The sequence below is a fragment of the Aotus nancymaae genome, unplaced genomic scaffold (genome assembly GCF_030222135.1).
Source record: "Aotus nancymaae isolate 86718 unplaced genomic scaffold, 86718_ANA_hifiasm-v0.15.2.pri h1tg000036l, whole genome shotgun sequence".
Lineage (NCBI taxonomy): Eukaryota > Metazoa > Chordata > Mammalia > Primates > Aotidae > Aotus > Aotus nancymaae.
This window is the reverse complement of record NW_026988450.1, coordinates 19,156,328-19,182,560: the sequence shown is the minus strand read 5'-3', so window position 1 is coordinate 19,182,560 and position 26,233 is coordinate 19,156,328. Positions and strand designations below refer to the sequence as shown.

The 26,233-nt window shown below is 37.1% G+C and overlaps 1 protein-coding gene across 2 annotated transcripts in view; it reads right to left on the bottom strand.

Moving 5' to 3' along the window:
• The window catches only part of CUNH8orf34 (chromosome unknown C8orf34 homolog), a 443,306-nt gene that overhangs the window by 89,592 nt on the left and 327,481 nt on the right, over window positions 1–26,233 (bottom strand). For both annotated transcript variants that reach the window (XM_064384261.1, XM_064384262.1), the window contains exons 9-10: window positions 15,271–15,356; window positions 6,320–6,396 (exon numbers count right to left, since the gene is read on the bottom strand). In XM_064384261.1, the coding sequence (XP_064240331.1) occupies window positions 6,320–6,396; window positions 15,271–15,356 (163 nt within the window). The remainder of the gene's footprint in view (window positions 1–6,319; window positions 6,397–15,270; window positions 15,357–26,233) is intronic.

The following is a 26,233-nucleotide window of genomic DNA, read 5'->3' as shown; positions in this document are numbered from 1 at the left end:
CCTGGATGCTCAGGCAAAAGTTTGCTGCTGGGTTGGGACCCTCATAGAGAACCTCTGCTAAGGCAGTGCAGAAGGGAAATGTGGGGTTGCAATCACACACAGAGTTTCTACTGGGCCACCACATAGGGGAGCTGTGAGAAGAGGGCCACCATCCTCTAGATCCCAGAAAGATAGAGCCACTGACAGCTTGCACCATGCTCCTGGAAAAGCCATAGACTCTCAACACCAGCCCATGAAAGCAGCCGGATGAGAGGCTATATCCTGCAAAGCCACAGGGGTGGAGCTGCCCAAGACCATGGGAACCCACTTCTTGCATCAGTGTGACCTTGATATGAGAGCTGGAGTCATCTTGAAAAACTTTAAAATCTGACTGCCCCGCTGGATTTCGGACTTACATGGGCCCTGTAACCCCTTTGTTTTGGCCAATTTCTCCCATTTGGAACAGCTGTATTTACCCAATACCTATACCCCCATTATATCTAGGAAGTAACTAGCTTGCTTTTGATTTTACATGTTCATAGGTGGAGGGACGTGGCTTGTCTCAGATGAGACTTTGGACTGTGGACCTTTGGGTTAATGCTGAAATGAGTTAAGGCTTTGGGGGACTGCTGGGAAGGTATGATGGTTGGTTTTGAAATGTGAGGATATGAGATTTGGAGGGTCCAGAGGCAGAATGATATGGTTTGGCTGTGTCCCCAACCCAAATCTCAACTTGAATTGTATCTCCCAGAATTCCTACCTGTGTGGGAGGAACTCAGCGGGAGGTTATTGAATCATAGGGGCCAGTTTTTCCTGAGCTATTCTTGTGATAGTGAATACGTCTCATAAGATCTGATAGGTTTATCAGGGGTTTCTGCTTTTGCTTCTTCCTCATTTTCTCTTGCCGCTGCCATATAAGAAGTACATTTTACCTTCCTGCCATGATTCTGAGACCTGCCCAGCCATGTGGAACTATAGTCTAATTAAACCTCTTTTTCTTCCCAGCCTTGAGTATGTTTTATCAGTGGTGTGGAAATGGACTAATACACACAAGATCTTGCAAGATTAAAAACAATCAAAGTTACCTCCAATCTAGCTCAGCACTTCATCAAGATAATTCCAGATTCTGTAACTTTTGGATTGAGCTTACCACAGATATTTTCTTCTTAGACATACACCTTTTTTTCTTTTGCTTTCTTTCTCAGTAGCTTCCTCATTCCAGAATGTCTTTTCATACTGCCCTGGATTCTCAGGTTCCTCCAATTCTGAAGGTTCTGAGCAAGGCTAATCTCTTATGCTGAACTGTACTGATCTCTTTCTCTCATAAAAAACTACCTGTTCTGATCCAGTCCCTCAAACTCTTGCTTTTCACCACCTACTTAATCCAGTGAATAATTCTACCTATACTTCCAACTCACTACAGTATCCCTCCTGTGTGTTGTTTGATTACTCTGGACTTTTCACTATTATTACACTTGCCAAATTGTGTAGCAAACAGCTGTTTAGTGGCCTGACTCCTCAACATGACTGCAAACACTTAAAAGAAGCACTGGTCAGGTGCCATGGCTCATGCCTGTAATCCCAGCACTTTGGAAGGCCAAGGTGGGCAGATCACTTGAGGTTGGCAGTCCGAGACCAGCCTGACCAACATGGTGAAACCCTGTCTCTACTAAAAATACAAAAATTAGCTGGGCATGGTGGTGCACACCTGTAATCCCAGCTACTCAGGAGGCAGAGGCACGAGAATTGCTTGAACTCAGGAGGCAGAGGTTGCAGTGAGCTGAGATCACATCACTGCACTCCAGCTTGGGTGACAGAGAAAGACTCCTTCTCAAAAAATAAAATAAAATAAAATAAAATAAAATAAAATAAAATAAAATAAAAGATATTGTCTACTGATAATGGCCTAATACTTATCCCTTTTTCATTGCAGGTGTTAACAGTGACTCAGTGCCTAAATACAAATTTGCAAATAAGTACCATTTGTGTGGATCCCAACAAGTTCTATGAAAGAGAGTTTGGGCACTGGGAACCATGAGTTTTTGTCCTTCCCTGTCTGTGTGACCTGAGACAAATCACAAGATCTTTTGGAAGCTCAGTATGCTCCTCTAAAGCTAAGTAATACTACTTCACGGCAAGGTGGTCAGGATAAAGTGATAAGCCATGGGAATGACAACATTCAGACACCATTGGTATTAAATATGTGAAGCACTTAATTAACAAAAAGTACTGTACAAATATGTGACATCATTACTACTACTATCATCCTAGTCAATTTTATATATCTCCCCAAGTAGATAAAACTCTCCAAGAGAAGAATATACCAAAAGCATAACTTTTAGTAAACCCTGGTCATTTTAGGAAAGTTTTTTTTTTTTTTACAGAAGTCCTTTTAATTTTCTTCTCTACTTTAAGTAAGAAATGATGACCAGTTACATAAAGTCTTATGAGAGTCACATTATAATGAGCTAGTCATTACTGAGTAATGAATACAACAACTTTAAAAATTTACAAGGAAAAAAGAAAAAAGTCAGATATTTACTATCAAAGGCCTTTCTTAATTATCTTAATCTTCCCTTCACACCAATATGTTTATTTAATACTTTTAAAGCAAAATTGATTTTTTAATATTAAGGAAGCTCATGCCTGTAATCCCAGCACTTTGGATGGCCAAGGAAGGAGGATTGCCTGTGTCCAGGAGTTCAAGACCAGCCTGGGAATCATAGCTAGATCCTGTTTCTACAAAACCAAAAAAAATTGCTGGATGTGGTGGTGCACACCTGTAGTCACAGCTACTCAGGAGGCTGAGGGGCTGAAATGAGAGGAATGCTGGAGCCCAGGAGGTCAAGGCTGTGGTGAGCTGAGATAGCACCACTGAACTCAGCCTGGGTGACAGAACTAGACCCTGTCTCAAAAAAAAAATTAGGAAAGCCGAAGAAATTATGCAATTCAAAATCGTTGATATTAAGTGTTCATCAATCATTAATCTAAAATAATATACTTATGAAGCTCAGAGGTCATAATCAATACCTGCTGTTTGGTATTTTCTTTTCACGATTGCCTTTTTGTTGGTTTACTAAATGGCTTTACCTGACAAATCCAGTTTTAACCTGCATAGGCTGTATATACACTAAGAGGCAGTCCAGAATACAGAGAGAGGAGAGGGAGAGGGAAATTCCAGAAGAACGACTTGCTTATGTGGAGGAGGATAAAAATTCAAATGTAAATGTTGCCTCTACATCACTTAAATATTCACAAAATATTCAAGAAATATTCCAAGGACAGGGTAAGCCACTAGTAAAAAACAGTTTCCAAGAGTCTATTCCCCACTTATTAATATACAATACTCAACATGGAAAGTTAGCAAATAGAGACAGCCAGTGTTGAAACTACCTTAAATGGTTTTCAACATTTGTGGTATATTTATATTTGTACAGGATATGACTCAAAATTTTCTTTGAAGTATTTTGTATTTCTTACCGTAATAAAGAAAAAGAGTTGCTTTGTTCCAATTCTTCGTTAATATTTAGATAAAGTCCCAATTTTCTTCATGATTTACTAAAAATATTACCCTAAGAAATACTACAGAAGTATTCTTCTGAAAATCTACATCTAAAATATCATTATTTTAACAAAATTAACTTGTATTTTAATCCATGCTTTTCTCATAATAAAAGCAGCTTCCATCTAGAAATTGTCTGCTTCAGGGTCTTGACATTCATTCATTTATTCATGTATTGTTTTTATTCCACTTAATTCCAAAAGGATTTAAATGTGTAATATGATATTCACTGGAATCGAGAATTTTCAGTGCAAGATCTAATGAATGTAAATAAAATACAAGGTAATCTGTAACAAACTTTTGCACTGGGAAAGCACTATATGAGCACTGTGGAAAGAAAGCAAAGATCTCTACAAGCCCATTTGAAATCTCTCATGAAAAGTTTGGTCAAATAGAGCTAATTTCTTTTTTCTTTGCATTTTTATGTATTATTAAGGAAGCCAAATACAATAGACAGGATATATCTTGATTGGAGAAAACGATTAGAAGAAGAATTTAATGGTTTATGTTAAGGCATGAGGGAAAAATACGGACCTTGTGGAATTCACAGCTGATAAAGCTTTGCAAAAAGTGATGAATGACAGATTATCACCACCTAAAGAACATCATGAGATTATGTAGAAATACTAAAGTTTATAAATGGCTGAACATTTCTTAAAATATAAAATTAATGCAACAGTAGGTTATAATCCCCAAATCATATTTGTTCCTACTACATACCTCATTGTACTCTATGTGAGAACATTACTTGGAACCCTAGATTTTGTTGTGGCATAACTCACATGTTCCAGGGGACTTGGCAAACAAGGATATGTTCAGAAAAAGCATCAAGATACTGAAATTTTTTGAAACTACACCATGTAAGAATTGCTTAAAAGCACGGACTGTGTTTTGACCTAAAAATTTAAGTTTCATTTGGGACATGCTGGTAGTTTCTAATATCTGAATATCAGTTAATTGTAAGAAGGACTAGATTTAAGCTATCACTCCAGGAGTAGAACTAGGACCAATGTTTGTGAGGAATGGAAGACAGTATCTAACAAACAGGAATAAACTTTCTAGAAGAAACAGAAAAGCACTAAAAATATTAAAGATGTACAGTAGAAGGAAAATTGAGTAGTTCCCAACTCCTGATATCACTGTTCTCTTAACTTTAGGAACTTGGTTTATTTCCTTAGCTTCTCTGAGTTTCTGTTTCCTCATCTATAGGTTAGATATCCCTGGATTGAATGGAGGAATGAAAATTCCGTAGTTGAAAATGCCAAGGTAAGAGATGGGAAATGCTATACTGGATAGTTACCATGCTTCTTCTAATTTCTAAGATATTACCATATTCTTGTAAAGGAAAATATAATCATTTTCATCTTATGGTGAGGAATTATTGCTAAATTATGCATTCAACATACATATATATGTATGTGTGTGTGTGTGTGTTATATATTATGGGCCCACAGCGTGTAGGTACTCTTCTATGGATGTAGAAGTGAAAAAACTGTACAAAAATTCTTGCCCTGGTAGACCTTATTTTATAGTGGAAAGAAATGGACAGTAAAACAAATACGTAAATTATATCACATAGTAGAAGTCATAAGTACCATATGAAAAATAAAGAAGGAAAATGCAAAATTTTAAGTAGCATCAGGGAAAATAACATCTGAGTAAAGATACATTAATTTTATCAGTAATTTTTAAAATTAATTTTATTAAGAAGTTAATTGGAAAACTTGGTGCTTTTAACTAAATCCTATGATCTGAATAATGTTTCAATTCATGTTAATCTTATCACAGAGTGTTATGAGTTGAACTGTGTCCTCCTAAAATTTCTTATGTTGAATTCCTAGCCCAAGTACCTCAGAATATATTTGGAAATAAGGTCTTTAAAGAGGTAATTAAATTAAAGGAGGTTTTTAGGGAGGCTCTCATCCACTGTCACTGGTGATATTGGTGATGTATCACTAGTATTAAGTGATTAGGACACAGACATGTACAAAGGGAAGAAGCTGTGAAGATACCGGGAGAAGACATTCATCTACAAGGTGAAAAAGAGACCTCAGAAGAAACCAGCCATGGCAACACTTTTTCTACCTCCAGAACTTAGAGAAATTAACTTTTTGTTATTTAAGCTACCCAGTCTTTGCTACTTTGTTATGACAGCCGTAGCAAACTCAGAGAATACAGATGCATACAAACCCAGTCCAACTATTATGTTTAAGCTAATTCAATATTGCATTAGTTATTTTTATAGAAACTCAAAATATTTTATGAACTTTGTATTTAGAGTTTATATAAAATTTGTTTTTATTTTGAATTTATATAGAATTTCAGGATTTTATATTTATTCTTTTAACCTTAAATTGCATTAAAAAATCTTAAACCTAATGGTTCGCCCCCAATATGCCGTATTGAAGAGATACAGTTTAACAAAAATATCATATCACAAGGACTTCACAACTAAAAATAGCATCCTTAAGTCATACATAAACTTCCGGGATATGTAAAATATTTGTTTTTCTATCAAGATAAGTACAGTTAAACTTATTGAAGTTTAAGATGGCAGGTGATAATCTTTAGCATGTTCACATGCACAAGCAAGCAGCTAATAAAACCAGAACTTCATGTTTCCCATCTAGTTCAAGTCTTCCTCCCCAACTGTTGAAGCAACTTAGAACAGCCTAACAACCAGTAAGAAATCTGGCTTTATTATATTTTATTTAGTTTTTCCTATTAGTAATTTAAATGTTTTAGCAATTAAAAAAATAAGTAAATGAATATACTTACAGGTCCCGTTAGTACAGATGCTTTCTCAAATTCTTCACCCTCCTCCATTAGTGCTTCTTCAGTCCCAGGTAAGGAATCTATTTTTATTTTTTAGAAAAGAATAAATTATAGTCACATATTACTTATTAATTCTCTGATATATAAACCTGTTGTGAGAAGATAAAGTAACAGAGTTGGTTGTTGAAAAATTCATAGTGTTTGTGAGTTAAAATAGAACATGAAATAATATTTATTTAGCTTAAAGACAACTTATGAAAAATGATAAGCATTTTTAATTTAGAAGGGCACAATGACATCAGAAATGTGCAAGAGCCACAGTTCTCTTAGTTATACAAATAAAGCAATATTTTTTTGCATATAATTCAGCTAATTGTTGTAACATAATTATATTTAGTTTCCTTTTTCTGTTTTATGATTTTATAATTATTTGTTTTATCTATCAGTTTTCTCCTTTTTGGGGGGGTTACACAATTTAAATACTATTTTATGCTCTCCCTTTTAGATGGAATGGAACATTCTGAAAAAAAGCTCAGAGGAAGGTGCACATTATTAAACGGTGGTAGGTTTTCCATTTCAGTGTATGAAGCAAGAAGTTGTAATTACTTAGCCTGAATTGAATATATTGACGGGTGGGTGAGTAGTGGCTTTCAAATATGTGAACAAAATGATGCAATATTTTCCATATGTCTTCTGACAATATAACGACCATTCGAACAACAAGGATTTCTATGGGTTATAAAGAATTCTGTCATAGGAATAGGTAAATGGAGCAACCAGAAATAATCTATCCTGAAGACTGTCAACTTCCCTTAGTAGAGTTTGAGCTCCTACTTTTCAAATAAAAAACACATCAGTTAATGGAAAGGTATTTTAAACCACTGGATTTAGAAATTGATTTCTCATATTTATTAATACTTAAGGAAGTCATATAAAGCCCTAAAGATTTTCCTTTAGCTTCATGTACATATGAAGACAGATTTTTCTGTTGCATAAAATGTATACTCTGAAAAGAGAATTAGAGCATGAAATCTTTCAAACCCTTAATGGCCGCAGAACACCAGGGAGACAATGGCAAGCTTAGTGCAAATCTGTAATCATAGCTTTGGAGTCATGGAGCTCTCTCCATCTCTGAGAACTCAGAATTTTACGTTCAAGAAGACAAGTTTCTAAATCCTGGGGCACATAGTTTATGCAGATGTAAATGTGGATTTTGTTTTAGGACACAGAATGACTTCCACCGTAAAACTGACTTCGAGAGAAACATATCATTCTAGATTTGTAGGTAAATTTAAAGATTTTACTTACTACCTTTCCTAACAGAACATAGATAATAAAAATAAACAAGTTTTAGTGCATAAAATCAGGAGAGATAATGAGAATTATACCAAATGCAAAAGTATTAATCCACTTGGAAAGAATACTTGAACCTCCAGCTCTTAAAACACTATCGTAAAGGTGACAATAAATTTGTTAAATTAGGATACAAATTAAGCATAATTTAAGTCCTCCTAAATTGAATTATATTCTGCAGAACTGTGAGCAAATGCTACTATAATTTTAGTATTCACTCATTATGCTTCCTGTTTTGTTTGTGTATTGAAGTTCTTATTTGAGTAGTCTATTCACTTAATAAATACATAACATTAAAATGTTCTATTCTACATTACAAAGCAAATTATTTTCATATATAGGACAAGAAAATCTACATTCTCATGGATTTGCTAAATTTTTAAAGTTAGAAATATTATAAATGAGTTTTCAAGCTCTTATCCATGAGTAGTTAACAGTTTTTAAGTGATGTCATTGTGCTTAATTATTTATGTATTTATTCTTTCATTCATACATTTATTGCATTTGTATATTTGTGTATTCATTTATTCAACAAATGCTATATACCAACACTATATCGGGTGCTTTTAAAAGAAGTTGAACATTTTCTATGACATTTTCTTTCATGAAATTTACTTGAACACGTTTATAGGGCAATATTAATTTTTTAACAAAGATTAACATTTATAAAGAGAAAGCATTAATAACTTTGTATGGTTTACATTTTGTTCTGTTTCTGTTTTTGTTGAATTATCCATGGTTATTGTTACCATATCCAAAGAGAGCTATAATACAGTAATAATGTCCATTCAGCTCAGTATGAAGGGATAACTATAAGTACTGCCAGAACATTTGAAAATTTACATAACTACCATTTTTGAAAGTTATGAAGTCACATGGATACTGCCAAATATTCCAAATCTAATAATAGGATACCAATCTAACAAGATAGTAGGGACCACAGACATCATGAAAATAAAACCCTGGTGTTTAATGCTTGGAGCAGTAAATGCTATTGTTTATGTGTTCCAAGTACATTGCTTATTAGCAGTAACAGGTGAGTAAATATGTGTAAGCTGTCTTGCTCTGCCTATTACAGAGCAATTTCTTTTATACATTATTTTCAAATATAAGCAATTTTTTTTAGCTATTTAAAATAACTTATGGGTAGGTGGGAAATGAGTCCCTAAATTTGTCATATATTATAGTTTATCTTATATCCTCATTTTAGAGCAGAAGAAACTGAAGCATGGAAAGACAAAGTAATTTTACCAGAAATCTAATAATCTGTGACAGGACTAGAAATTCAGTCCTGTGGTTGATTGGACATGTTGGTGGGAACCTAAAAATCTGTAGATTATTGTAGTGCTTAGCTACATCCAACTTTTTTCAGCCATTAATTTCGCTTTTGCTACTTATGTCACAATAGATTTTTTTATGCACAAAGTTATACCTATTTATAGAAATATTTATGTATGTCTAGCCAAGTTCAATGTGGATGCATAGTTTACATAAAACTCACAGTAGCACTTTTGGATAATGCCAATAATATTTAATTATTGGATCTAGTCATTTGACTAACTTAAGTAGAAAAGAATGTACTAAATCAGAAACTCATATTCTGGAATTTGCAGATTAGGTATACTAATAACTGAATGTGAAGAATGCAGGGATAGGCATTTCAAGAAGGGAGCTTAAAGTATAATTTGCAACACATTATTGATACATTATTTAATTTCCCAGGAAATTTGAGTCCTTATAATACTCAGTAATTATGTAAATGAGATTATTGAAGAATATATGGGTACAGATTGGTAAATTGGAGTTAATTTGATAAAATTTTAAAAATTAATGGCAACTAATTAAATTGTATCTATCTTGTGTCTGGTTTTGCATTGGGCATGATGGGTAACATAAGAGAACTTCAAGAAGCATATAATCCAATGGAAGTAAGAGAAACAAACACACAAGAAGCAATTCAAAAACAATTAGGGGCTGAGATAAAGAAAACATCAGAGAGACTTAACATGATCTTAGAGCAGATGATCTAAATAGGCAGAGAAAGGAGGGAAAAGGCCTTATTGCTAGTCAGGGAAGGATGGCATAAGTCAAGGTACACTTGCAAGAATATCTATGAGCAGAAACAAGGCTGACTCCAGAAACTAAGCAAGTGTCAACGAATGGCCAGCCTGGGGCCTCCATGTTGCTAATGACACATTACTTGATGTTCATTGTCAGGGTTAAAGGTCTATTATAAGAACATGCCATGTCATCACCATTATAATAGATTTGAGTATGTATAAACTATGGCCATTTCTTTATATTATGCTACATTGGCATTGGTTTATGTTCCCCTAGCAGTTTTAAAAAAATATTTATTACATAATATTTGACATATAAAAATACAACATCTGTAAAACATTTATATAAATATAACATGTAAAATATATCACATCTATTAGTATGTATGATATATTTAAATTACAAATGTCAATGACAAAATAAACACCCCAAACCTACCACTTAATAATTAGGGCATTTCCAAAAACCTTCATATATCTGTGGCCTCCTTCCTTATCCCAACGCCCAGCGTCCCCTTGCCCCTGAGAATAACTAATATTTTGTGTTTATCATTTCCTTCTTTAAATATAGTTTTGTCACTTATGTTTTCCTAAAGAACATATTATTTTGATTTGTTTTTTGGAGCTTTATAAAAATGGCACTCTGTGACTTGCTTTTGTTCAAGAAGCATTAGGCTTTTAAGACTCATTTTTATCGTGAGCTACAACTTGCTTATACCAGACTGGGAGAACCAACTGCCATTTCAGTTTGGCTACTTGAAATCAGCCACGGTGGGAATATTCACATCATGGAAATCAATTTCTACAAATCAAAGCTTCCTTTTTTCAGGAAAACCGTTGTACATTTACAAGGTAGAAACCTGAATGCCTTTCAACTACATACAGGGGATCTGTTTGTACATCACCAATTTTATCCATCCCCTGTATGTAGTTGAAAGGCATTCAGATTGCTACTGTGTAAAAAGATTGCACAATTTATCCATTTCCCTGTCCGTGAACATACTACATATTTCACGCTACATGACAGCTGTTACTCTAAGGCATTTACCTAGAAATGGAATTTCTAGGTTTTAGATGATATAAATGCTCAAGATTTTAAGATAGTGGAAAACTTTTCCAAAACTCATATAGCTGTGGTATATGAGTTTCTTTTCATCTATGACTTCACCAGCACTTAGTTTTGTCAGCTTTCTTAATCAATGCCAATCAAAAGGTTGTAAAAGAAAAAGGACTGTATCTCTCCATGGTCTTAATTTGCTTTTCCCTGATCACTAAGGTAGTTTAAGTATTTTTCATCTGCTTGTTGACCTTTTGTGTTTCTTCTCTGTAAAATGTATACTCAAATCTGTTGCTTATTTTTTTTATTGGTTTGATTATTTATTAAATTGTAGGTGTTCTTCATATTCTGAATATTATTCTTTGCTCAGTGGCAATCACATTGTAAATATGTTTCCCTATTTGTGGCTTTTCCTTGGGCATTTTTTTATTTTTAATTTTTTTCAATAGGTTTTTGGGGGACAGGTGGTGTTTGGGTACATGAATAAGTTATTTAGTGGTGATTTCTGAGATTTTGGTGCACCCACCACCTGAGCAGTGTACACTGCCCAACGTGTAGTCTTTTATCCTTCGCCACCCCTACCCTTTCCCGCAAGTCCCCAAAGTCCAATAATACATCATTCTTAGGCCTTTTCATCCTCATAGCTTAGCTCACACATATGAGAGAAAATATATGATATTTGATTTTCCATTTCTGAGTGACTTCACTTAGAATAATAGTCTCCAATTCTGTCCAGGTTGCTGCAAATGCCATCATTTTGTTCTTTTTTAAGGTTGAGTAGTATTCCATGGTATGTATATACCATATTTTCTTTATCTACTCATTGATTGATGGGCATTTGGGCTGGTTCCATATTTTTGCAAATGCAAATTGTGCTGCTATAAACATCTGTGTACAAATGTCTTTTTCATATAATGATATCTTTTCATCTGGGTAGATACCTAGAAATGGGATTTCTGGATCAAATGGTAGATCTTCTTTTAGTTCTTTAAGGACTCTCCATAGTTTTCCAGAGTGATTGTACTAGTTTACATTCTCACTAATAGTGTAAGGTGTTCCCTTTTCACCAAATCCATTCTTCACTTTCTTCACCACACCAACATCTATTATTTTTTAATTTTTTTATTTTAGCCATTCTTGCAGGAGTGAGGTGGTATCACATTGCGGTTCTGATTTGCATTTCCCTGATAATTAGTGATGTTGAGCATTTTTCCATATGCTTATTTGCCACTCATATATCCTCTTTTGAGAAATATCTATTCATGTCCTTAGCCCACCTTTTCATAGGATTATTTGCTTTTTTTGCTGATTTGTTTGAGTTCTTTGTATTATAGATTCTGAATATTAGTCCTTTGTCAGACGTATAGATTATGAAGATTTTTCTCCAACTCCGTGGGTTTTCTGCTTACTCTGCTGATTATTTCTTTGGCTTTGCAGAAGCTTTTTAGTTCAATTAAATCCCATCTATTTATCTTTTATTTTTGTTGCACTCACTTTTGGGTTCTTGGTCATGAAATCTTTACCTAAGCCAATATCTGGAAGGGTTTTTCTGATGTTATCTTCTAGAACTTTTATGGTTTCAGGTCTTAGATTTAAGTTCTTGATCTATTTTGAGTTGATTTTTGTATAAGGTGAGAGATAAGGATCCAGTTTAATTCTTCTACATGTGGCTTTTCAATTATCCCAACACCATTTATTGAATAGTGTTCCTTCTTCACCAAATCCATTCTTGTCCCTTCCCCACTTTATGTTTTTGTTTGCTTTGCTGAAGATCAGTTGGCTGTAAGTATTTGGGTTTATTTCTGGGTTCTCTATTTTATATGTGCCTATTTTTATAATAGTACCATGCTGTTCTGGTAACTACGGCCTTATAGTATAGTTTGAAGTCAGGCAATGCAGATTTGTGCTTTTTGCCTAGGATAGCTTTGGTTATGCAGGCTCTTTTTTGGTTCCATATGAATTTTACAATTGTCTTTTCCAGTTCTGTGAAGAATGATGGTGGTATTTTATTTCATCATATTACCAGAATTATTTTTCTGGCTCCTTCTAATTTGTGCAGACTATATTGGAGGGAAGATGTAGGATTCAAGAACTGCTGTTCAGATTCTTTTGTCCATTAGTGTGATCCTTTGATGTTGTGTTCTCCCCCTTCACCCAGGAATAGGGCTTCCTGAGAGCTGAACTGTACTGATTGTTTTTGTTCTTCTGGGTCTAGCCATCCAGTGGAGCTACCAGGCTCTGGGCTGGTACTGGGGAGTGTCTGCAAAGAGTCCTGTGATGTGATCACTCTTCAGGTCTTGCAGCTGTGGATACCACCAGCACCTGCTCTGGAGGAGGTAGCAAGGGAGTGAAGTGGACTCTGTGAGGGACTTTGGTTATGTTTTTGTTTAGTGTGCTGGTTTTGTGTTGGTTGGTCTCCAGCCAAAAGATGGTGCTTTCAAGAGTGCCTCAAATTTTGGGAGGCCAAGGTAGGCGGATCATGAGGTCAAGAGATCAAGACCATCCTGACCAACATGGTGAAACCCCGTCTCTAGTAAAAAATACAAAAATTAGCTAGGGCATGGTGGCATGTGCCTGTAGCCCCAGCTACTCAGGAGGCTGAGGCAGGAGAATTGCTTGAACCCAGGAGGCGGAGATTGCAGTGAGCCAAGATTGCACCACTGCACTCCAGCCTGGCGCCTGGCGACAAAATGAGACTCTGTCTCAAAAAAAAAAAAAAAAAAGAGTGCATCAACCCTATGAGGAGGATGCAAACTTGCAAACTTGCCCTGAGAACACCTGGTTAAATATTCATGTTTCTCAGATGGTAAGGAAGGCCATAGAGCTCCCATGAAATTATGCCCTTTGTCTTTGGCTACCACAGCAGGTAAAGAAAGACCACCAGATGGGAGTGGGGATAGATGTGTCTGAGCTCAGCCTCTTTTTGTGTGGGGATTGCTGTTTCTGTTGTAGGGGATGGGAGTGTGGTTCCCAGGCCAGTGGGGTTATATTTCCAGGGGGATTACGGGAGCCTCTGTTGACTCATACAGGTCACCAAGGAAGTGGGGGAAAGCTGGCCATCACAGGCCTCACCCAGCTCCCAGCTCTGTGGCAGCCCATAGCCCTAAAGGCTGGTCTCACATACACTGTGCCCCCACAAAAGCACCGAGTTTATTTCCAGGCAGCAAGGGACCAGTGCTGAGAACTTGCCCCAGATCATGAGTCTCCTCGTCTAGAAAGCGATCTCACAGGTTTTTGCATCTCAGGGAGCCTGCAGTGGTGATCCAGTTCCTTCACAGTGTCTGTGATTCTCTCAGCTTCCCTGATATGTTTCTGCAGTACTTCTTGGAGCAAAAGTTCATGATGTAAGTCTCCACACGCTGCTCTGTCTGTCTGAGTGGGAGCTGCAAACTAGTTCTGCCTCCTATCCACCATCTTAATCCTGAGGTTCTTTGGGCTTCTTTTGATAAACAGGAGTTTTTAATTTTTGAGAGTTGAGTGTTTCAATTATTTCTTTTATGGCTGGAGATGTCTTTGTCTTATTGAAGATGTCCTTCTCAATTCAGGTACAAGAAAAATACTTTCCTACACTTTATCTTCTAACCATCCAAGTTGGATGTATGGACTGTGTCCTGCTATAATGCATCAGCACGACACATAATATATATATAATTAATATAATGCATCAGTATTATAGCGGGACACTGACGAAGACGTGATGTACCTTAGATAGCACTGGAGTTGCATTACCTGTACTTATTTACATATACAAAAACCATTTTGAATTGCTCTGATATTAAGTTTGTTTGCTAAGTTAAGGAATCTCCATTTTGTACTATAGAAAATGGAAATGGAATAAGCAGCTTTATTTTCAGAAAAGTAATGAACCAAACAAAGAAGGGTGAGATAGTGCAAAGAGGGCAAACTATAAGGAAAAACTCACAGACAGACAGTAACAGGGCAAATAAAAAGGAGGCTAACCCAGAAGAAAAAATTCTGAAGTGACATTGACATAGTTGGAGACTAATTTAATACAGGGCTGGGAGAGAGGGATTATATATTGTCAAGTATGATATTGACATTTCTGCCCAAGAAGAATGACTAGATCAATGATGTGAGAATGGGCACAGCAGAAACAGCAAGTGACGGACAAGGGGCAGAGAGACGGTTCAATTTTCTAGAGATCCAGCCGACAATGTGGATTTCTAAAGACAATTTTGAATTAGTGACATAATTTAGGGAGTAGCCAACTTAGAGTTGATTTGTTTGGACCTTAAACAGAACAGGTATAAAGAATGACTCCTTAGAATTCACACTTCTCAATTCCTGCTCTCCTTTGCTCTTATCCTGACACAAACAGCCCAAGGTGTGTGCCAGCAGTACATATGTGACCTGCAGCTACAGAGAATTCATGCAAGAGATGTTTGGTTTAGTTTTTTTCTTTATTTCATTAATCTTTAAGTGCCACTAGAACTGCAATAAATACTGTTGGATTTAAAACTTACCAAAGGAATCTGGGATTTTTTCATCTGGAGAATGGAGTACTGGTAGTGTCTCGTCTGTCCTTTCTGCCAGGTTGTCCCCTTGAAGCCTAAGTAATTAAAAATGGTCATTGAAACGTCTCATAATGTTAAATTGTGAAATGTAAACTATGCACCATGGTGGACATGGCTATGATCTTCTAGATTCTAAACTCAGATATGCTTTTTCAAAGTAGAAATATAAGTTAACTAAAGCCATTTTAATATAGGATTTTTGCTTTTCTAACTTTTAAGAAAAAGTCTTCTGTATTTCCTCTTACATACATATCAGGATTGGTCTAGGTAGAAGCTACTCTTCCTCTCAGCCTGACCGTAGAAAGGTTTAGAAGCACATATTTTCACTAAAACCTCAAAGGGGAATTGAGTGGAAGGAAAACAAGAGGCCAACACATCAGAGTCTGGGAGTCATAAAAGTGTTTTCCCGATTCCACAGAGGTTTATCAAACACAGTCTTCCAAATCAACCAACCTAAGCTTCAAGGTCTGTGAGTCAAGATATGTCTCAGTGGTGGAGGTAAAGACTTCTAATGTGTGACTGCCCAGGCTTCTCATAGACACTGAGCCTTCCTTAGGACAGGACAATAAATGCAAGCATAATTTATAACTATACTGGGTTTAAATGTTATGTAAGTTGTAATTTTTGTAAATGTTTTAATTCTCAGCCATTTTATGTCTTTGCTTTTATATACCACAGCTAAATCTCATATAATTTGCTTTTTGACTTTATAAATTCAAGCATATATGCATATCCATCTTTTGTGTAATTATAAACAATGTAAATTATATATACACCATAATTTTTATAATATTAAATTCTGCACATCCCTATATCTATTATACATTTATATTTACTTATTACCATCTGTATACAAAATCACATTTACTCTATTATATAAGAAAATTAAAGAATTCTCAAGGGGAATTCCCTGATAGTTGTAACATTTTTTTGTTAAGCTTTGTATGAGTTTGTACTTTTGCTTAACTTTTTAAATTTTTCCTTTGGAAAAAGGACACTTTAAAATAAATAAATCAGGTACATATTTTTCAAATATTTCCTACTATTTCTTCTTAATTGTATTTACCTTGCATAATTAATTTTAATATTCAGCAAAATCAAATATTCTGTTTTGAGCTCTCTTTGTCCAGGACCATTCTATCAAAATATTATTAAAGAGAGAAGGTACAGAGGTGCATTAAATATTAAAAGCTGTAAGTAAAAATTATTACTGAAAATTCACAATGAGCTCCAACACATTGGGATATTTAACATTAAGTTAAAACCCTAGGCCAGGTGTGGTGGTTCACTCCTATAATCTCAGCACTTTGGGAGGCTGAGGCAGGAGGATCATTTGAGGCCAGGAATTCAAGTCTGCAATGAACCATGATAACCCCGGTTGCACTCCAACCAGGGTGACAGAGTGAGCCCCTGTCTCTGAAAATTAAATAATGTTTTTAATGCTAAAAAGAAAATAAATCTCCAGCAAAGACAGAAAGAAGCAAGATCTAAAAATGGTGCAGTAATTTTTGTTTTCTCATTGTATGCATCAATAAAACAAAATGTTTATTTAGCACTTATTAATATGCTCCAGCATAAGCCAAATGTCATAGAGATGCAAAGAAATTATAGCTGTCCCTGATTTCACAGGCTTTAATATAGCTGAGTTGAAGAGACAAATGGCTATGGATAGAAACTTAAAAACTCAACAAATTGGGTGGCCTTGAAGCTGACTCGTCTTTGTCCACACAGTGCCTTCCAGATACCTTAAGAGCTGAGTTTACCGTGACTTGGCACCAATTCCATTGTGGAATGCTTCACAGCCCTGCCATCCGCGAGTGCTTTGCCAATGTTTCCCAAGCTGTAATCCACACAGCACCACTTCTGTAAGAGGTTAATGGGCGCTGTGCAAACAAGGGGTGTGTGGGCAAGTCCGGGAAATACAGTCTAAATAAAAGTTAAATTGTTTTTTGTTGTTTTACCATAAGAGTTTTACTCATACTCCCAAAGCTTTTTGCTTTGCTTTCTAAAACTCCTTTTCCATATTAAACAAAGTCCCTATATTTTCAGCCCCTAAATAGAATGTTGGCTGCTCCTCTTTTTCATATTGGAAAGTCTACCCTAAGAATATCATATCCCTTTTCTCTAAGACTCTTCCAGTACCTGCTCTCCCAGGGAGGCTGCCTGATCCGCCAACCTGAGAGAGCACAGGATTATATATAACTTTCTTCTCTCTGCCGGCAACAACTTGGCTCAGGCTTAGAATTCTTTTCTTCAACTCAAGCATTATTATTATTCTGAGTGATTTTGGTATTCCTGTGTACCTACCTGCCCATCTTAAAGTCCCTTGACCTCCTCAGATTTGGAGATCTTCCCTTTCATCTCACCTTCCTTAACCCAAGGACAGACAACTTGGAATTGCTTGATGGCAGAAATCTGTGAGTCCTGTGTTCTGTTCTCTGAAAACAAACTCACCTTCTTCAGGCTCTCTAACAGTGTCACTCTCCTTAACACTTTCTATCCAACCAAATATTAACAAACCTCCATTTCCCTCTTCTTTCTCCTGGGTATCGGGGAGTGTCCCCTTTTGCTTTTTTGCCTTCCCTGCTCAGTTGGGACTCATTGTCTCAGCTCCCCTGCACCCCTGTCCTCTGTCGCTCCTGCAAAGGCAGATTCCAAGCCTATATTAACCTACCATTTTCCTGCACATGTGCCACTGGATGATACTGGAGAAAATCATCATTCTAGGACTGGCAGCTACAAATCAGTGGTCTCTAACTTTAAACTTACACTTCAAGATTATCTTTCTTTTTTTCATTCCTTTCAAAGTCTTTTCAAAAACTTCATCATCGGCTTTCCTCTGTGTCACCCAGAAAAATTATGTAATCAGGAGTAAAGACCTCAACTTTCCCTCACACACCACCTCCAGAATTATCTTCACCCTGATCTGTATTCACCACCTTTCCAATGCACAGAGCGCAAGCGGCCCTGTCTCCTGTGTAAGGCTTAGACTTTCCATTATGCTGGAGATTTGGATCTCAATGTTTCGTCAGTCTATTTCATCCACTATAACCCCATCACCAGTATTTATTCTGTTCTTTTCCACTGTCATTTCCCACAGCATATGAACAAGCTCACTTATCTTTCAGTCTTCAAATAACCCCACAAAAATAAAATATCTCCCATAATTATATAAAATACCTAGCTGTTTCCTTTTCATGCTGAGTCTTCTTTGAGCCAAACTCCCATATTCTTCATTCATTGCCTTTACATCCACAGTTTTCATTCACTACTCAACCTGTTTTCATTTGGTTTATGTCTCTACCACTGAGAAAACCGCTTATGCTGAGTGCCTGACCTCCTAATTGCCTTGCACAATGGGAAATTTACAGGTCTTGTCTTTATTTGACCTTGTGTTAACACCTACTCGCCCTTTTTATTTGACCTTGTGTTAACACCTACTTGTTCTTTCTTATTATTACTATAGTTTAAGTTCTGGGATACATGTGCAGAACATGCAGGTTTGTTACATAGGTATACGTGTGCCATGGTGGTTTGCTGCACCACCATGGTGCAGAAATACATTAGGTATTTCTCCTAATGCTATCCTTCCCCTACTCCCCCACTGCATGACAGGCCCCAGTGTGTGATGTTCCCCTCCCTGTGTACATGTGTTCTCATTGTTCGATTCGCACTTATGTGTGAGAACATGCAGTGTTTGGTTTTCTATTCCTGTGTTAGTTTGCTGAGAATGATGGTTTCCAATTTCATCCATGTCTCTGCAAAGGACTAAACTCATCCTTTTCTATGGCTGCACAGTATTCCATGGTGTATACGTGCCACATTTTCTTTATCCAGTCTATCATTGATGGGCCATCTGGGTTGGTTCCAAGTCTTTGCTATTGTGAACAGTGCTGCAATAAACATACGTGTGCATGTGTCTTTATAGTAGAATGATTTATAATCCTTTGGATATATACCCAGTAATGAGATTGCTGGGTCAAATGCTATTTCTGGTTCTAGATCCTTGAGGAATTGCCACACTATCTTCCACAATGGTTGAACTAATTTAGACTCCCACCAACAGTGTAAAAGCATTCCTATTTCTCCACATTCTCTCCAGCATCTGTTGGTTTCTGACTCTTTAATGATCGCTATTCTAACTGGTATAAGATGATATCTCATTGTGGTTTTGATTTGCATTTCTCTAATGACAAGTGATGATGAGCTTTTTTTTCATGTTTGTTGGATGCATAAATGTCTTCTTTTGAGACATGTCTGTTCATATGCTTCACCCACTTTTTGATGGAGTTGTTTGCTTTTTACTTGTAAATTTGTGTAAGTTCTTTGTAGATTTTGAATATTAGCCCTTTGTCAGATGGATAGATTGCAAAAATTTTCTCCCATTCTGTAGGTTGCCTGTTCACTCTGATGATAGTTTCTTTTGCTGTGCAGAAGCTCTTTAGTTTGGCTTTTGTTGCAATTGCTTTTGATGTTTTAGTCATTAAGTCTTTACCCATGCTTATGTCCTGAATGGTATTGCCTAGGTTTTCTTTTAGGGTTTTCATGGTTTTAGGTCTTATGTTTAAGTCTTTAATCCATCTTGAGTCAATATTTTTATATGGTGTAAGGAAGGGGTCCAGTTTCAGTTTTCTGCCTATGGCTAACCAGTTTTCCCAATACCATCTATTAAATAGGGAATCTTTTTCCCATTGTTTGTTTTTGTCAGGTTTGTCAAAGATCAGATGATTGTAGATGTGTAGTGTTATTTCTGAGGCCTCTGTTTGGTTCCATTGTTCTATATGTCTGTTTTGGTACCAGTGTTATGTTCTTTGGTTACTGTAGTCTTGCATTACAGATTTAAGTGAGGTAGCGTGATGCCTCTAGCTTTGTTCTTTTTGCTTAAGATTGTGTTGGCTACATAGGCTCTTGTTTGGTTCCATATGAAATTTAAAGTAGTTTTTTCTAATTCTGTGGAGAAAGTCAATGGTAGCTTGATGGGGATGATGTTAAATCTATAAATTACTTTGAGCAATATGGCCATTTTCATAGTATTGATTTGTCTTATCCATGAGCATGAAATATTTTTCCACTTGTTTGTGTCCTCTCTTATTTGCTTGAGCAGTGATTTTTAGTTCTCCTTGAAGAGGTTCTTCACATTCCCTCATAAGTTGTATTCCCAGGAAATTATTCTCTTTGTAGCAATTGTGAATGGGAGTTCACTCATGAGTTGGCTCTCTGTCTATTATTGGTATATAGGAATGCTGTGATTTTTGCACATTGATTTTTGTGTCCTGAGAGTTTGCTTACCAGCTTAAGGATATTTTGGGCTGAGACTATGGGGTTTTCTAAATGTACAATCATGTCATCTGCAGACAGAGACAATTTTACTTCCTCTCTTCCTATTTGAATAGGCTTTGTTTCTTTCTCTTGCCTGATGCCCTGGCTGGAACTTCCAATACTATGCTGAATAAGAGTGGTGAGAGAGGGCATCCTTGTTTTGTGCCCATTTTCAAAGGGAATGCTTCCAGCTTTTGCTGACTCAGTATGATATTGGGTGTGGGTTTGTCATGAATAGCTTTTACTATTTTGAGATATGTTCCATTAATACCTAATTTATTCAGAGTTTTAGGTGGTTGAGTTTTATTGAAGGCCTTTTCTGCATCTATTGAGATAATTATGTGGTTTTTGTCATTGGTTCTGCTTATGTGATGGATTACATTTATTGATTTGCTTATTTTGAACCAGTCTTGTGTCCCAGGGATGAAGTCTACTTCATCGTGGTGGATAAGGTTTTTGATGTGTTGCTGGATTTGGTTTGCCAGTAGTTTATTGAGGATTTTCACATCCATGTACATCAAGGCTATTGGCCTGAAATTTTCTTTTTTTTTATCGTATCTCTGTCAGGTTTTGGTTTCAAGATGATACTGGCTTCATAAAATGAGTTAGGGAGGAGTCCTCTTTTTCTATTGTTTGGAATAGTTTCAGGAGAAATGGTACCAGCTCCTCTTTGTACCTCTGATAGAATTCAGCTGTGAATTCATCTGGTCCTGGACTTTCTTTGGTTGGTAGGTGATTAATTGCTGCATAGATTTCAGAACTTGTTATTGGTCTATTCAGGGATTTGACTTGCTACTGGTTTAGTCTTAGGAGGGTGTATGTGTCCAGGAATTTATCCATTTCTTCTAGATTTTCTAGTTTATTTGTGTAGAGATATTTATATTATTCTCTGATAGTAGTTTGTATTTCTGTGGGATCAGTGGTGATATCCCCTTTATCATTTTTTATTGTGTCTATTTGATTCTTTTCTCTTTTCTTCTTTATTAGTCTGGCAAATGGTCTATCTATTTTGTTAATCTTTTCAAAAAAAACCAGCTCCTGAATTCATTGATTTTTTTAAAGCAATTTTGTGTCTCTATCGCCTTCAGTTCTGCTCTGATCTTGGTTATTTCTTGTTTTCTGCTAGTTTTTGAATTTGTTTGTTCTTGCTTCTCTAGTTATTTTCATTTTGCTGTTAGGGTATTAATTTTAGATCTTTCCTGCTTTCCTCTATGGGCATTTAGTGCTATAAATTTCCCTCGAAACATTGCTTTAGTTGTGTCCCAGAGATTCTGGTACATTGTGTCTTTGTAATCATTGGTTTCAAAGAACTTATTCATTTCTGCCTTAATTTCATTATTTACCCAGTAGTCATACAGGAGAAGGTTGTTCAGTTTCCATGTAGTTGTATGGTTTTGAGTGAGTTTCTTAATTCTGAGTTCTAATTTGATTGCACTGTGGGCTGAGAGACTGATTGTTATGATTTTCATTCTTTTGCATTTGCTGAGGAGTGTTTTACTTCCAATTATGTGGTCAATTATAGAATAAGTGTGATGTGGTGCTGAGAAGAATGTATATTCTGTTGATTTGGGGTGGAGAGTTCTGTAGATGTCTATCAGGTCTACTTGGTCCAGAGTTGAGTTCAAGTCCTGAATATCCTTGCTAATTTTCTGTCTCAATCCATCCAATAGTGACCATGGGATGTTAAAGTCTCCTGCTATTAATGTGTGGTAGTCTAAGTCTCTTTGTAGGTCTCTAAGAACTTGCTTTATGAATCTGGGTGCTCCTGTATTGGGTGCATATATATTTAGTATAGTTAGCTCTTCTTGTTGCATTAACCCTTTACCATTACGTAATGCCCTTCTTTGTCTTTTCGGATCTTTATTGGTTTAAAGTCTATTATTTTGTTGGTTTAAAGTTTATTAGAAACTAGGATTGCAACCCCTGCTTTTTTTTTTTTTTTTTTTTTTTTGCTTACCATTTGCTTGGTAAATCTTCCTCCATCCCTCTGTTTTGAGCTTATATATGTCTTTGCATGCGGGACAGTTCTTCTGAATACAGCACACCACTGGGTCTCTACTCTTTATCCAAATTGCCAGTCTGTGTCTTTTAATTTAGACATTTAGCCCATTTACATTTAAGGCTAATATTGTTATGTGTGAATTTGATCCTGTCATTATGATGCTAACTGGTTATTTTGCCCATTAGTTGATGCATTTTATTCATAGTGTCAGTGGACTTTACAATGTGGTATGTTTTTGCAGTGGCTGGTACTGGTTTTTCCTTTCCATATTTAGTGCTTCCTTCAGGAGCTCTTGTAAGGCAAGCCTGGTGGTGACAAAGTCACTATTTGCTTGCCTGTAAAGGATTTTATTTCTCCTTCACTTATGAAGCTTAGTTTGGATGGATATGAAATTCTGGGTTGAAAATTCTTTTCTTTAAGAATGCTGAATATTTGCCCCCCTCTCTTCTGGCTTGTAGGGTTTCAGCAAAGAGATCTGCTGTTAATCTGATGGGCTTCCCTTTGTGGGTAACCTGACCTTTCTCTCTGGCTGTGCTTAACATTTTTTCCTTCATTTCAACCTTGGTGAATCTGATGACTATGTTTCTTGGGGTTATTCTTCTTGAGGAGTATCTTTGTGGTGTTCTAGTTCCTGAATTTGAATGTTGTCTTGCTAGGTTGGGGAAGTTCTCTTGGATAATATCCTGAAGAGTGTTTTCCAATTTGGTTCCATTCTCCCCATCACTTTCAGGTACACAAATCAAACATAGGTTTGGTCTTTTCACGTAGTCCCATATTTCTTGGAGGCTTTGTTCATTCCTTTTCATTCTTTTTTCTCTAGCCTTGTCTTCACCCTTTATTTCATTAAGTTGATCTTCAGTCTCTGATATCTTTTCCTCTGCTTGATTGATTCAGCTATTGATACTTGTGTATGCTGCACGAAGTTCTTGTGCTGTGTTACTCAGCTCCATCAGGTCATTTATTTTCTTCTCTAAACTGGTTATTTTCATTAGCAATTCCTCTAACCTTTTTTCAACGTTCTTAGCTTCCTTGCACTGGGTTAGAACATGCTACTTTAGCTTGGAGGAGTTTGTTATTACCCACCTTCTGAAGCCAACTTCTGTCCATTCACCAAACTCATGTTCTGTCCAGTTTTATTCCCTTGCTAGCAGGGAGTTGCGATCCTTTGGAGGAGAAGCAGCATTCTGGTTTTTGGAATTTCCAACCTTTTTGTCCTGTTTTTTTCTCATCTTCATGGACTTATCTACCTTTGGCCTTTGATGCTGATGACCTTGGAATGGGGTTTCTGTGTGGACGTCCTTTTTGCTGATGTTGATGCAATTCTCTCTGTTTGTTAGTTTTCCTTCTAATGGTCAAGCCCCTCTGCTGCAGGTCTGCTGGAGTTTTCTGGAGGTCCACTCCAGACCCTGTTTGCCTGGGTATCACCAACAGAGGCTGCAGAACAGCAAATATTTCTGCCTCTTTCTTCCTCTGGAAGTTTAGTCCCAGATGGGCACCCACCAGATGCCAAGGGAGCTCCTGTATGAGGTGTCTGTCGACTCCTGCTAGGAGGTGCTTCCTAATCAGGAGGCATGAAGGTCAGGGACCCACTTGAGGAGGCAGTCTGTCCCTCAGCAGAGCTGGAGTGCCGTGCTGGGAGATGTTCTTTCTTCAGCGCCAGCAGGCAGGAACATTGAAGTCTGCTGAAGCTACACCCACAGCCGCCCTTCTGCCAGGTGCTCTGTCCAGAGGAGATGGGAGTTTTATCTATAAGCCCCTGACTGGGGCTGCTGCTTTTTTTTCAGAGATGCCCTGCTCAGAGAGGAGGAATCTAGAGAGGCAATCTGGCTACAGCGGCTTTGCTGAGCTGCGGTGGGCTCTGCCCAGTTTGAACTTCCCAGAGGCTTTGTTTACACTGTGAGGGGAAAACGGCCTACTCAAGCCTCAGTGATGGTGGATGCCCCTCCCCCCACCAAGCTCGAGTGTCCCAGGTCAACTTCAGACTGCTGTGCTGGCACTGAGACTTGATCTTAGCTGGTTGGGCTCTGTAGGGGTGGGATTCACTGGGCTAGACCACTTGGCTCCCTGACTTCAGCCCCCTTTCCAGTGGAGTAAACAGTTCTGTCTTGCTGGAATTTCAGGTGCCACTGGGGTGAAAGAAAAAAACTGCAGCTAGCTTAGTGTCAGCCCAAATAGCGGCCTAGTTTTGTGTTTGAAACCCAGGGCCCTGGTGGTGGAGACAGTAGACACCCGAGGGAATCTTCTGGTCTGCAGGTTGCAAAGACGGTGCAAAAAACATAGTAACTGGGCCAGAGTACACCGCCCCTCACAGCACAGTCCCTCATGGCTTCCTTTGGCTAGGGGAGCGAGTTCCCTGCACTTCCCAGGTAAGGCAACACCCACCCTGCTTTGGCTCCTCCTCTGTGGGCTGCACCCACTGTCTAACCAATGAGTTTAGCTGTGTACCTCAATTAGAAATAGAGAAATCACCTGCCTTCTGTGTTGATCTCACTGGGAGCTGCAAACCAAAGCTGTTCCTATTCGGCCATCTTGCCCACAACCTGCTTGTTCTTAAGGCTGTCATTGCTTTCCTTCTGTCGCCCTTCTCTCTCCTGCATATGTGACTACCACTTCCCAGTCTTCTTTAAAGGCTTTCTCTCTTTGTAAACCCATAAATATTATTTTTTCCCTTAGCACTATCCAAGGCCCTCCTTTTCTCATTTTAATCATCTCCCGGTATAATCTCATCCACTTTGATAGTTTTAAGTTCACATAGGTTGAGATATTTTAGATCTTTATCTTAAGCCAGCAGCTCATGATTGGCGAACCCAAATTCTTACCGGACATATTACTTGTTTTCAAGATAAGTGCCTCAAAGCAACATATCCAAAAGCAAACTTGTCTTTCGAATCACTCTGCCTCTCATTGCACATGGCTAACTAATCTGTCTTGCTGAATCTACTTCTTAAAGAAATTTCTTGAATCCATCACTCCTTTATACTACTGCCATAGTGTGACTTCTCATCTTGATTTGTCTGGATTATTGTGTAGTTCCCTTACAGACATCCATCCTTAGAAACCCCTTTTCCATATGGCTACCAGAATGTCCAAAACACAAATCCAGCCATATTTTTCTCATGCTTTATAGATTTTAGAGCAACAGGTCTTAACATTATACTCATGTTAAGTAAGACATGAGTATACTCATGTTGCTCTAAATATTTTATAAGTATAATGTTAAGACCTCTTGCTCTAGAATATTTAAACCATGGGAATAACATGGCTGGATTTGTGAGCAAGAGGTCTTAACATGAGTATATAATCACAGTAATTCACAGTGAGTGGAACAGAGTTGTGGGTGGATGTGATCTTTTTTGGAGAGAGAGACAGTAATTTTAGCCAGCTTCTCAAAATAATCCTTGACTCACAAGGATTTTAAAACTACCATTTTTATTGGCTTCTCATTACCTACAAAATGAGTTATGGCTTCCTTTGTAAGTCATTTGAGTCTCTATATTGCATAATCCCTACCTGTGTCTGCAAATTCATTTTCTTGGATCTTCCACCATGTATTTTATACTTCATAAACTCCAAACTGCTTTTACTTTTTAA